General features: G+C 43.5%; 1 protein-coding gene across 2 annotated transcripts in view; it reads right to left on the minus strand.

The window, feature by feature from the left end:
- Positions 1–12,602, minus strand: part of ATG10 (autophagy related 10) — a 276,547-nt gene that overhangs the window by 61,910 nt on the left and 202,035 nt on the right. For both annotated transcript variants that reach the window (XM_077462452.1, XM_077462451.1), the window contains one exon: positions 4,830–4,927. In XM_077462452.1, the coding sequence (XP_077318578.1) occupies positions 4,830–4,927 (98 nt within the window). The remainder of the gene's footprint in view (positions 1–4,829; positions 4,928–12,602) is intronic.

The raw sequence follows: 12,602 nt of genomic DNA on the forward strand, positions 1-12,602 counted from the left end.
CTTCAGAAAGGAAAATTCTTTCTATCAGTTACTTGGAAGGTGGTAACAACAGATGCCACACTTCTGATGGGGGCAGTCCTAGAAGAAGCGTCTGTCCAAGGCAAATGGTCCAAATCAGAGATGACCTTGCCCATCAGAATTCTAGAGATTTGGGCAGTACGCCTGTCTCTGGAGGCGTGGATGCTCAGTCTACAGAATTGTCCTTGCAGGGTCCAATCCGATAATGCCACAACTGTGGCCTATATCAATCATCAAGGGGGCGCGAGAAGTCGCACGGTCCAGAGAGGGGTGGATCATATTCTATCTTGGGAAAACAACATTCCTTACCTATCAGCAATTTTAACATTCCAGGGATAGAGAATTGGTAGGCAGACTACTTGAGTCACCCACATTTGTTCCAGGGAGAATGGTCCCTTCATCCCGACATTATTTTGTCAATATGCCAAAAATGGGGCATTCCAGATGTGGATCTGTTTGCGTCCAGGTTCAACAACAAGATCAACAACTTTGTGTCAAGGACAAAGGACAAGGGATCCGATGGCATACGGAACGGATGCCTTGGTTTTTCCGTGGGGTCAGTTTTTCATTGATCTATGCATTCCCTAATGTTCTGCTACTTCCACGTCTTCTCGCAGGATTAAGCAAGAAGAGAAAGAGGTGATTCTTGTGGCCCAGGAGATCTTGGTTTACCGAGATCATAAGAATGGCAGTAGGGGACCCTTGGACCCTGCTGCTATGGCCAGACCATCTCTTGTAAGGTCCGGTATTCCATCCTACCTTACAAACGCTAAAATTAGTGGTTTGACTTTTGAGACCCTCATTCTGAAAGATCGTGGGCTGTTAGCTTCAGTAGTTTCTACTTTTGGCTAATGCTAGGAAGCCAGCCTCCAGAGTCATATTCTATAGAATCTGGAAGGCATATGTCTCCTGGCGTGAATCCCAGAGGTTGGCACACCAGGAAATATGTCATAGGGAGGACCCCAGGAAATATGTCATAGGGAGGATCCTTGTATTCCTACAGATAGGATAGGAAATTAAGCTGGCCTTGAGTGCTATCAAAGGCCAGATGTCGGCCTTTATCGGTGTTTTTTTCTACGATCACTTGCTTCACACTCTCTGGTTCATAACTTTATTCAGGGGGTAACGCGGATTAATCCTGCAGTTAGTCTCCCCCGAACCCTTGGGACTTAGGTGTCAGGGCTGGGCTCAGCCCTTCCTTCTCTGAGCTGGCCTCTCATTTATCAGCTAATTGCCAGCTCCCATCTCTCTCCACAGTTACCCAGCTGTTGTTGATTTTGCTCATCAGTCCTGCCTATTTAAAGCCATCCAGCTCCCTTGATCTCCTGCATTCCTGTGGAAGACTTGCTCGGCTGATGTTCCATCTGGCTCTTGATCCTGCTTGCTGTTCTACTACCTCCGAGCTTTGCAGTCCCACCCGTGCCTCTTTCACCTCCCATGCCTCCTAGTACCGAGTCGGTCAGTGAAGATGAACCCATGTACTTGGGCTTCATGCATCTCTCTGCGTATGAGAGAGCCTTTAGGAGGAGGGAGACATTATGCCTTTATTGTGGCCAGGCAGGTCACTTTTTGAAGTCTTGTCCTACCCGTCCAGGGAACGCCCGAACCTTGAGGTCCTGTCATGGACAGACCTTAGGTGGCGTTGTTTCGTCCCCAGTTATCCAGAAGGATAAGCCCCTGGTTTCGGTCACCCTTTTTGGGCTGAGTCGCCCATCGAGATACAGGCTCTAATCGACTCTGGGGCTGCAGGCCTGTTCATTGGTGCTGCCTTTGTATCGCAGCACTCGATTCCGCTGCAGCTGCATGACACTCCACTTGCCATTGAGGCTCTTGATGGGAGACCTCTACAGCCTGCCCATGTGACTCATGAGACGGTTCCGTTGTCCTTAGCTGTAGGGGCTCTTTGCCATGAGATAATCCAATTCCAAGTTATTTCCTCACCTAGGTTTACGCTGGTTATTGGTTATCCTTGGTTACAGAGGCACAACCCCTCTTTTGATTGGCTCCATGCTGAGGTTCTCTTCTGGTCCCCACAATACAGTGAGACATGCTTCCAGAAGGTAGCCAAGGTCCTGTGCACGTCTTCACTCTCCATCCTGCCGGACGAGTACCGCGATTTTAGTGATGTCTTTGAGAAAGGACAAGCCGGTAGTTTGCCTCCACACCGGCCTTATTATTGCGCAATTGACCTTCAACCTGGTGCCATACACCCGAGTGGCTGGGTTTATCCTTTGTCAGTCTTGGAGGATAAGGCCACGGAGGAGTATGTTGCAGACGCACTTTCTCAAGGTTTCATCTGCAAATCCTCGTCTCCTGCTGGTGCTGGTTTCTTCTTTGTGAAGAAGAAGAGCGGTGAACTGAGACCTTATATTGATTATAGGGGTCTCAATTGTTTCACGATTAAGAAAGCCTACCCGATTCCATTGATTACAGAGTTATTTGACCGCCTCAAGGGAGCAAAGCTTGATTTGAGAGGGGCATACAATCTCATGCGGATTAAGGAGGGCGACGAATGGAAAACTGTGATTAATACCAGAACAGGCCATTATGAGTACCTCGTAATGCCTTTTGGCCTTTGTAACGCCCCGGCAGTTTTCCAGGAATTTATTAACAATGTCCTCCAAGATTTGTTGCAGTTATGTGTGGTGGTTTATCTCGATGATATTGTCATATTTTCCAAGTCCCTGGAGAGCCACCACACAGATGTCTGTTGTGTGCTTCAGAGAACAATCTCTATTGTAAACTGGAGAAGTGCGAGTTCCATCGTGAACAGGTTAAATTCCTGGGCATGTCATTTTCATTACTGGTTTTTCGATGGACCCAGAGAAACTTTTGGCAGTCCTACAGAGACCCCGACCCATGGGTTTATGTCCTCTGCAGCGTTTCCTGGGCTTTGCCAACTATTATCGGAAGTTAATTTGTAACTTCTCGTCTCTGGTCAAGCCCCTGACTGATATGACCAGAAAGGACGGTAACCCACAGAGTTGGTCTCCGGAGTCCATTAAAGCCTTTGAGAGTCTCAAGGCTACCTTTGTTTCTGCTCCTGTGTTGGCCCACCCTGATCCCACGTTGCCTTTTATCCTAGAAGTTGATGCTTTTGAGACTGGGGTTGGTGCCCTTCTGTCTCAACGTCCTAACACTGAGAACGCTATGCATCAGTGTGGCTAATTTTCCAAGAAATTGTCACCTGCAGAGTGCAATTACGAGATTGGTGACAGAGAGCTGTTGGCAATCATTTTAGCCATGAAAGAATGGAGACATCTCCTTGAAGGTACCACTGTACCAGTTCTCATTCTTACTGACCATAAGAATCTCACATTCTTGTCTGAGGCTAAGCGCCTCTCTCCCAGAAGAGAGCGATAGGCTCTTTTCTTGTCAAGTTTTAATTACATTGTCTAATTCTTACCCGGTACTAAGAATGTAAGGGCTGACGCCTTGTTACGACAATTTTCCTCCACTTCCAAGTTGGAGTCGGTTCCGGGGATTCTTCCCGATCATATTCTGGCTACGGTTCGCACCAATCTTACTTCTCCTTTGGGTGACAAAATTCTTGCTGCTCATGTCCATGCTTCTCCTGAGAAACCTTGTGACCGCTGTTTTGTCACAGAGAGTCTCCGTACTACTATGCTCCAGACTTACCATTCTCCCAAGGCAGCTGGCCACCCTGGGAAGAATCAACTCGTTTGGGCCATTTCCCAACAATTCTGGTGGCCTAGTCTACGGGCTGATGTAACTGCCTTCGTAGCGGCCTGCTTCGTGTGTGCTCAGAGTAAGACTCCACGATACTTTCCAGTAGGCCTCCTACAACCTATACCCAATGAAGAGAGGCCTTGAACCCACCTGTCTATGGATTTCATTGTGGAGTTACCCAACTTATGGTGGTTGACCGGTTCTCTAAGATGTACCATTGTATTCCACTTAGGAACTGGCTTCCATTTTTACTTGGGAGATCTTTCGCTTACATGTGCTACCCAAGGTGATTGTCTCGGACAGGGGTAGTCAGTTTGTCTCTCGGGTCTGGCGGGCCTTTTGTGCACAGTTGAGAATTCAGCTTACTTTCTCCTCTGCGTACCACCCACAGGCTAATGGGGCTGCAGAATGAGCCAATCAGTCCTTGGAGCAATTCTTGGTTGCTGTTGCTATATTTCTGACCATCATAACAACTGGTCAGCCCTATTAACTTGGGCAGAGTTTGCTCACAACAGTGCCTTGAGTTCTGCTTCCCGATTGTCCCCATTTATGGCAAATTATGGTTTCCAACCTTCCATGTTGCCTGATTCGTTTGTTCCACAGAGTATTTCTGCATTAGAGGAGCATCTCCGTGGTATTCATTCCACTTGGGCACAAGTTCAGGAGGCTTTGCAACATGCTAATGATAGGCACGGATTCTATGAACCTCCTTCTATTCTGATGTGGTAAGATCGGTCAAGATCTATTTGATAATGACCCCTCACATTCATAAAACCAATCAGTGGGGCCCGGCACACCCACTGATTGGTTCCGAGAAGGCTGATACCCAAAATGTCCAACCAGGCCTGGTTCTGGCCTGTCATGTGCACTTCACTGTACACATGACCAAGCAAACTTCTAACGCAGCCCAGCCAAACTGATGTCAAGGTTAACCTACATAATTAACCCTTAGAACCCCTATTAGTCTGAGGCAAAAATCTAAATTAACACATGAATGACATTTTGTCCAAAATGTCATCCGCTACACCTACACAAACTGATCTGTGTGCAACATGTCTGTTTCTAACACCACAATTTTAATACTAACAACACTTCATAATATGAGGAGGTCAGGACACTACCTGCTGTGTGATTGTTTCCCAAGGTCCATGCAGAAGTCGAGGCTTATAGCAACCATGAACTCTGTTCCATATTTCTTCAAGTGTCAGAGGTCTTCCATCTACATGGATTGAACAAGAGAGGAAGATACCGTGATAAGCTGACATCATGAAAATAACATACGGTATTTTATTTTATAGGGTTCTTACACTTTCTGCAAAAACTTTATTAGAATTTATGATGCAGCCAAGTATTACTATTGGCTGAATATGCCCACATTTTAAAGTTTTCAGCTACTTATATCCAAAACATAACACCAATCATATCATAAAACAGTCCTTTCTATAGAAAAATATAATATCAGTCAGGAACACATGAACAGATTAAAAATGTGGCCTCTCCTTTGTGGTACTTTGGTGCGCATATGTCAATACATTATATAAAAGCTTCAAAGCTCTTCTTTTTTTTTTTTAATACAGCATCCCCAGCACTTCTATTACACACGTACAGGTCAGTTCACTAAAGATTATCACATGCAATATTTATGTTTTTTTGTGATAATAAAAGAGTCAAATTGTCAGAGTAAAGTGTAAAATTTGGTGTAAATTTAGCAAAAATTTTTTGCCAAATATTTTGCTGTAAATATGTGCAGTAAATACCGCAAATTTAGCAAATTTGGCAAATATGTGTGGTAAATAATACAAATATTTTGAAATAAATCACTAAAGTGGTTGTAAACCTTAAATTTTTTTTAAATAAAAATAACAAACATGCCTATACTTACCTGCTCTGTGCAATGGTTTTGAACAGAGCAGCCCCATCCTCTTCTTCTGGGGTCCCCCACCAGTGCTCCAAGTCCCTACTCTTAATCGGTTGCCCCCAGGGAAAGCAGCTTTCCCATGCGGGCTCGCTCCCGAGTCCCGCTGCTGTGTCCATAGACACGTGTTCGTGTCACAGGGTTTGATTGACAGCAGCAGGAGCCAATAACCCTTGCTGCTATAAATCTGTCGAATGAAGAGAGACAGCAGTTGGAACCGCTGTACATCGCTGGATCGGGTTCATGTAAGAAAAAGGGGGGTGTGGGGGGCTTCTGCTTAGAATGTATTAAGGTGAAAAACCTTAAGGCTTTAGAACCACTTTAATGTCAATTTACAAAAAAGATGAATTTGTTATCTCATGGTATAGGCCGTCAATATTTTAGGAATGTGCAAAATAACAATAAGGGGAACACTTATTGGTGGGGGGGGGGGGGGCACCGGTCAGTAAATTAAAAGGATACAATGTATGCCCTTAGCACAGAAATCAAAATACTTTGCAACGTTGCATTAGAGGGAGATCATTCTGCACATGAAGACACACACAGTTTTACAATATTTTTGTGTGCCTTCATTCGCAGAAGAATCTCCTTCTGGTAGTGTTAGCCTAAGGCCGCGTACACACGGGCGGATTGTCTGCCCAACTAAGTTCGTCAGACAATCCGACAGACAGTCTGTTCAAAATTTGAATGAACGGACTTGACCACACACGATGAGCAGACAGTCCGCTGAAAGCGTGCGCGATGACGTGTACAGCACGTACGACGGGACTAGAAAACGACGTCCTATACACTGCAATGCAACCTTCGGCCGTGTAAATCCTTTCTGAGCATGCGCCATACTTAGTCCGTCCAACTTGCCTACACACGAGCGGACTGTCCGCTGAAACCAGGTTTGGACGGACAAAACCAAGTTTGAACGGACAAAATTACGGAAATTCCGTAAGACTTTGTTCGTCAGACAGTCCGCTGAAAAAGTCCGCTGAAGCCCACACACGAGCGGATTGTCCGCTGAAACACGGTTCAGCGGACTAAGTTGGACAGACAATCCGCCCGTGTGTATGCGGCCTAAGGCAATAAATTGCAATAAAACGCAAAAAATAACACTAAATATAAGTGCTAAATATCACAAAACATAAATATTTAACTCGCTCAGTATTGCAAGTTTTTTTTTTATGCAGAAATCCATGCAGTTTTAAAGTGATTGTAAAGGTTCCGATTTCTTTCTTTTTAAACAAACATGTCACTTGCTCTGTGGAATGGTTTTGCACAGAGCATTCTCGATCCTCCTCTTCTCCTCCACAGAGTTTGACTCAGCCCTGCCCCCCACTCTCTCCTCACTGGCAGTAATTGGCATCAGCAGGGGCCAATGGCTCTCACTGCTGTTTATCAGAGACCCAGGAGAGCTTCTGCTCTCATGCACATTCCTGGATCAGGATCAGGCTCAGGTAAGTAAGGGGTAAGTAAGGGGGAAGCTAAGGGGGGAGCTGCACATAGAATGCATGAGGGTAAAAAAAACCTTCAGGCTTTAGAACAACTTTAATTTCTAAGTACATTGACCCCATCATGTGCTGTAACAAATGTCATGTGGCGTTAAAAGTAATCGGCAGTTAAAAAAAAATAAAAATAATAATTATATATATATATATATATATATATATATATATATATATATATATATATATATATAAAACCCACCCGTGCCCTCATCCTCCACATCAAATAGAATGTAATAGACTAAGGAATAATGACCATCTAGAGCACAAGTGTCAAGCTTAGGCACACACTGTCCCCTTGACCATGCAAGTCAAAGAACCCCCTCCCCCACACACACTTACAGTCACCTAACCCTAACACAAAATTAAAAATATATAGCCATGAGTCTTGGTAAACTCCCTTTTGCGAATTTTTTTTATCCCTATTGTGGGGTCGCCAGTTTGGTATTTGTATATTGAAATCATATCCCCTCTCAAGCTTCTCTTCTCCAGAGAGAATAAGTTCAGTGCTCGCAACCTTTCCTCATAACTAACATCCTCCAGACCCTTTATTAGCTTTGTTGCCCTTCTTTGTACTTGCTCCATTTCCAGTACATCGTTCCTGAGGACTGGGGCCCAGAACTGGACAGCATATTCCAGGTGCGGCCAGACCAGAGTCTTGTAGAGCGGGGGAATTATCGTTTTATCTCTGGAGTTGATCCCCATTTTAATGCATGCCAATATTCTGTTTGCTTTGTTAGCAGCAGCAGCTTGGCATTGAATGCCATTGCTGAGCCTATCATCTACTAGGACCCCCAGGTCCTTTTCCATCCTAGATTCCCCCAGAGGTTCTCCCCCCAGTGTATAGATTGCATTCCTATTTTTGACACCCAAATGCATTATTTTACATGTTTCTACATTAAACCTCATTTGCCATGTAGTTTCCCACCCCATTAAAGTGGAAGTAAACCCTCCTATCATTTTCAGCCAAGGAAGCTGCCATCTTGGCCACCCTTTAATCTTTAACTACCATGAAGCTGCACATGTGATCAGTTATGACACCAGCCATTGGATGGTTTGACAGTTTGGTTGAGAGCACAACCAATGTGACAGTTAACATTTCTGCCATGCCATGTTTTTTCAAACTGTTAGATCGATGGGTTTAATTCCGGTTTAATTTGTTCAGATCTTTTTGCAAGGTTTCCACATCCTGCGGAGAAGTTATTGCCCTGCTAAGCTTAGTATTGTCCGCAAATACAGAGATTGCACTGTTTACCCCATCCTCCAGGTCGTTTATGAACAAACTAAATAGGATTGGTCCCAGCACAGAACCCTGGGGGACCCCACTACCCACCCCTGACCATTCCGAGTACTCCCCATTTATCACCACCCTCTGAACTTGCCCTTGTAGCCAGTTTTCAATCCATGTACTCACCTTATGGTCCATGCCAAGGGACCTTATTTTGTACAGTAAACGTTTATGGGGAACTGTGTCAAATGCTTTTGCAAAATCCACATACACCACATCTACAGGCCTTCCTTTATCTAGCTGGCAACTCACCTCCTCATAGAAGGTTAGTAGATTGGTTTGGCAAGAAGGATTCTTCATAAATCCATGCTGATTACTGCTAATGATACCGTCCATTACTAAAATCTTGTCCCTTATCCTCCCCTCCAAGTGTTTACATACTATTGATGTTAGGCTAACTGGTCTGTATTTCCCAGGGATGTATTTTGGGCCCTTTTTAAATATTGGTGCTACATTGGTTTTTCTCCAATCAGCCAATTTATTATTGAAAAAAGTTTACAAAGACATAGACACATATATATATATATATATACATATATATATATATATATATATACACACACACACAAGGGACAAAATGTCTTCCCTATAAAAACAGTAAAGTATGTACAGTAGGTACACTATATACAAGTAGTGAAAGCCGGCATGTTTTGCTGTAATATTGGTACATCCGCTTCTTCAAGGCTGAATTGCTTCATACTTTAGTCAAAATCTCAAGGCCATCCTGCCCATCCGAACTGAGGGGAGACCGAGATAGAACATGCCAAGCATGAACGCCACACATCAAAAGGACAACAATCCTGATGTATACAACTATTGTAGTCATCACTTAAAGGAGAACTTCGCATAAACGTTGAGCAATGACTCTTAAATAGAGAAGGCTATCGTTTAAGGTGTTCCTGCACCCAAAATCATTTACAATCAACAGATGTCCTTACATTGGTGCACATCTCTATACATCTGCTCCCCTGTGCTATCAGCAGCTTTCTGTGGGTCTTCATTTATTTCTATGATAAACAGCAAGTTAGTGGACCAAAATCGCTAATTTATGGTGTGTTGATTTGTAGACCTACACTGACATGCAGTAATCTCTGTGGAAGTCTCCATTCATCATAGAAATCAATGGGGTCTTACTGATAGCTGTCAAAGCCAGAACAGGAGAGTAGTCCTAACAAGAAAACAGCTAACTATATAGCAGGTGATATTCCAAGTGCATCAGATCAAAATGTGTTCAAAATCTTACAGTTTGTTTTCTTTAGAAAGCAGCTATAGCGGAGTAGAAAAGCCTGTTTTCTGACAGCAGGCTGCAGAGAAGGACCCTTGTCCTTTGTGTGTGGAAGGGGAACCTTCAGAGCTAAAACTTTAAGGAAACATGCTTTGTTAATTTCAGAACTTTAGATCTGACTTAGTAAGACACAAGTCGGCCCTCTGTAGAGAGACCACTGCTTTCCTACAGAGAGCAAATGTCCTTCTCTGCAGCATGCTGGCAGCAGATAGCCTTTTATAATCAGAGTGTGGCTGCTTTTAAGAAAAATAAACTGCAAAACTTTGCACACTTGTTTTGCACCTTAGTCGATAAAAAAAAAAAAAATGTTATTTGGCATCCTAAAAAAAAAAAAAAACATTTTTTTTAGCACACACCTCTTATGTATAGCTCCTTTCCTGCCCTCGCCCCCTTCCTGCAGCCCTTAAAATTAACAGCAGGTAATTGTTTGGTATTACACAGCAGGAGCAGCTGTCAAAATGCAGTCGCTCCTGTATAAAATGACACTTGCAGGACATTTTTTTTATTTGCGAAAAAACTTTACCACACTTTATAACAGAAACATAATTTTAGGGTCACTTAAACAAAACTAATTTTAGAATAAAATGTATATCTATTTATAGTAAAACTACTTTTTATTTAATTTAAACTAAGAAAATGGAGGAAAGAGATGAGTTCGCTAAATACGACAAATAATTTATCGTGGAAATAAAAGGGTATTTTGCTGTTTGTCATATAAATAAGCTATTCAGGTGTTTACAGATTCATTCTTATTAAGTTTATTTACTCAAAATACAGACGAACATTCCAAAGAGTACAGCAACAGTTTTATTTATTCCACAGTGAGTATAATACAGAGGAAGATTCCAAAGAGTACAGCAACAATTTTATTTATTCCACAGTGAGAATAGGGATGAGCCGAAACCTCCTCCCCCCCCCCCCCCAGTTCGGTTTGCAGCAGAACATGCGAACAGGCAAAACATTTGTTCAAACATGCGAACCCCGCTACGGGACACGAAAGCGAAAAATCAAAGGTGTTCATTTTAAAGGCTTATACAGGCATACCCCACATTGTATCCAAGTTATTGCCATAAGAAGTGTTTGGGCACCCAGGTCCTGCCCCAGGGGACATGTATTAATGCGAAAAATAGTTTTAAAAATGTAATTTTTTTTTTCGGGAGCAGTGATTTTAATAATGCTTGAAGTGAAGCAATAAAAATGAAATATTCCTTTAAATATCATGCCTGGGGGTCCTTAGTATGCTTGTAAACTAGCGCATTTTTCCCAATGTTTAGAACAATACCACAGAAAAATCACATTTTTAAAAGAAAAAATTTCAAAACTACTCACGGCTGTAATGTATTGTCGGGGGCCCAGCAATATAAATGAAAATCATTGAAAAAAACCGGCATGGGTCCCCCCCCCCCCCAAGTCCTTTACCAGGCCTTTTGGGTCTGGTATGGATATTAAGGGAAACCCCACACCCAAATAAAAAAAAAAAAAATGGCGTGGGAGTCCCCCAGGCACTATATACTCTGAACAGCAGTATATATAATATATGGCCTGCCCTATATACTCTGCAGAAAATTGGGCCTTAGGTGTTGGTGGTACCACAACACTGTAAGCCCTCACAGTTACTCTTGGTAAGTGCAGGATCGGGCCCTGCTGTAAAATACTATATCAAAAATTGTAATAACATGCCCCTGTTAAACTGGGGCAGAAAAATTGGGCCTTTGGTGGTGGTACCACATCACTGTAAGCCCTCACAGTTACACTTGTTGGGTGCAGGAACGGTCTCTGCTATGAAATATTATATCAAGAATTGTAATTACATACCCCTGTTAAACAGGGGCAGAAAAATTGGGCCATGGGTGGTGGTGGAGTCACAACACTGTAACCCCTCACAGATACTCTTGTTGAGCGCAGGAACGTACCCTGCGTTAAAATATTATATCAAAAGTTTTTATTACATGCCCTGTTAAACAGGGGCAGAAAAATTGGACCTTGGAGGTGGTGCCACAACACTGTTACCCCTTCACAGATACTCTTGTGCGCAAGAACAGGCCCTGCTGTGAAATATTAGATCAAAAATTGTAAATACGTGCCCCTGTTAAACAGGGGCAGAAAGACTGGGCCTTGGGTGGTGGTGGTGCCCTAAACCAAAAATATTGTTGGAAGCTAACATCATCAAGATTGAGGAGGAATAGGATAGTCGGCATAGGCAGTCTTCAAGGGATCAGAGATCCATAGAAAATTCAATCAGTTACATCAGCATCCGGTGCTTGATAGCTGCTGATCCAAGACTGGTTCATTTTTATGAATGTGAGCCTATCAACGGAGTCTTTGGACAGGTGCACACTATGATCCGTTACAAACCCTACAGCAGCACTGAATGTGCATTCAGAAAGAATGCTGGATGCCGGACAGGCCAGTAGCTCAATTGCATATAGAGCAAGTTCTGGCCAGTGGTCAATCATCAAGACCCAGTAACCCAGTGGATGCTCTGTTGGAAAGGTCTCTAAGTCTGCTCTTGCCCCTAGATATTCCTGCACTGTGTAATGCAGGCGCTGGCTATGGTTGCTTGAACCGATCAGGCGATAGCGCTGAGGACTGAAAAAGTGTTTAAAGGCATCGGTCAGCCGGCCACCTTCTCCACCGCACTTCCTCTGAACGAAGCCTCAGCAACACGTTTTCCAGCACCAGGAAATTGTAACCTCCCAAGGTCTGGAAATGCATTGCACAAACCTTTCTTCAAGGCCTCCTGAAGATGTTTCATCCTCTGTTCCCTCTGCGAAGGCAGGATGAGTTCTGCAACCTTATCTTGTAACGTGAAGGGTTGCCAGCCAGTAATGATCCCTCTCCTTGATACCACGAATCCTAGGGTCCTTTTTCAGGCTTTACAGAATCAGGGAGGCCATGCAGCGAAGTCTGCAG

Source organism: Lithobates pipiens, unplaced genomic scaffold (genome assembly GCF_037356315.1).
Source record: "Lithobates pipiens isolate NorthernLeopardFrog02 unplaced genomic scaffold, aLitPip1_a1.2 Scaffold_3, whole genome shotgun sequence".
Taxonomy (NCBI): Eukaryota; Metazoa; Chordata; class Amphibia; order Anura; family Ranidae; genus Lithobates; species Lithobates pipiens.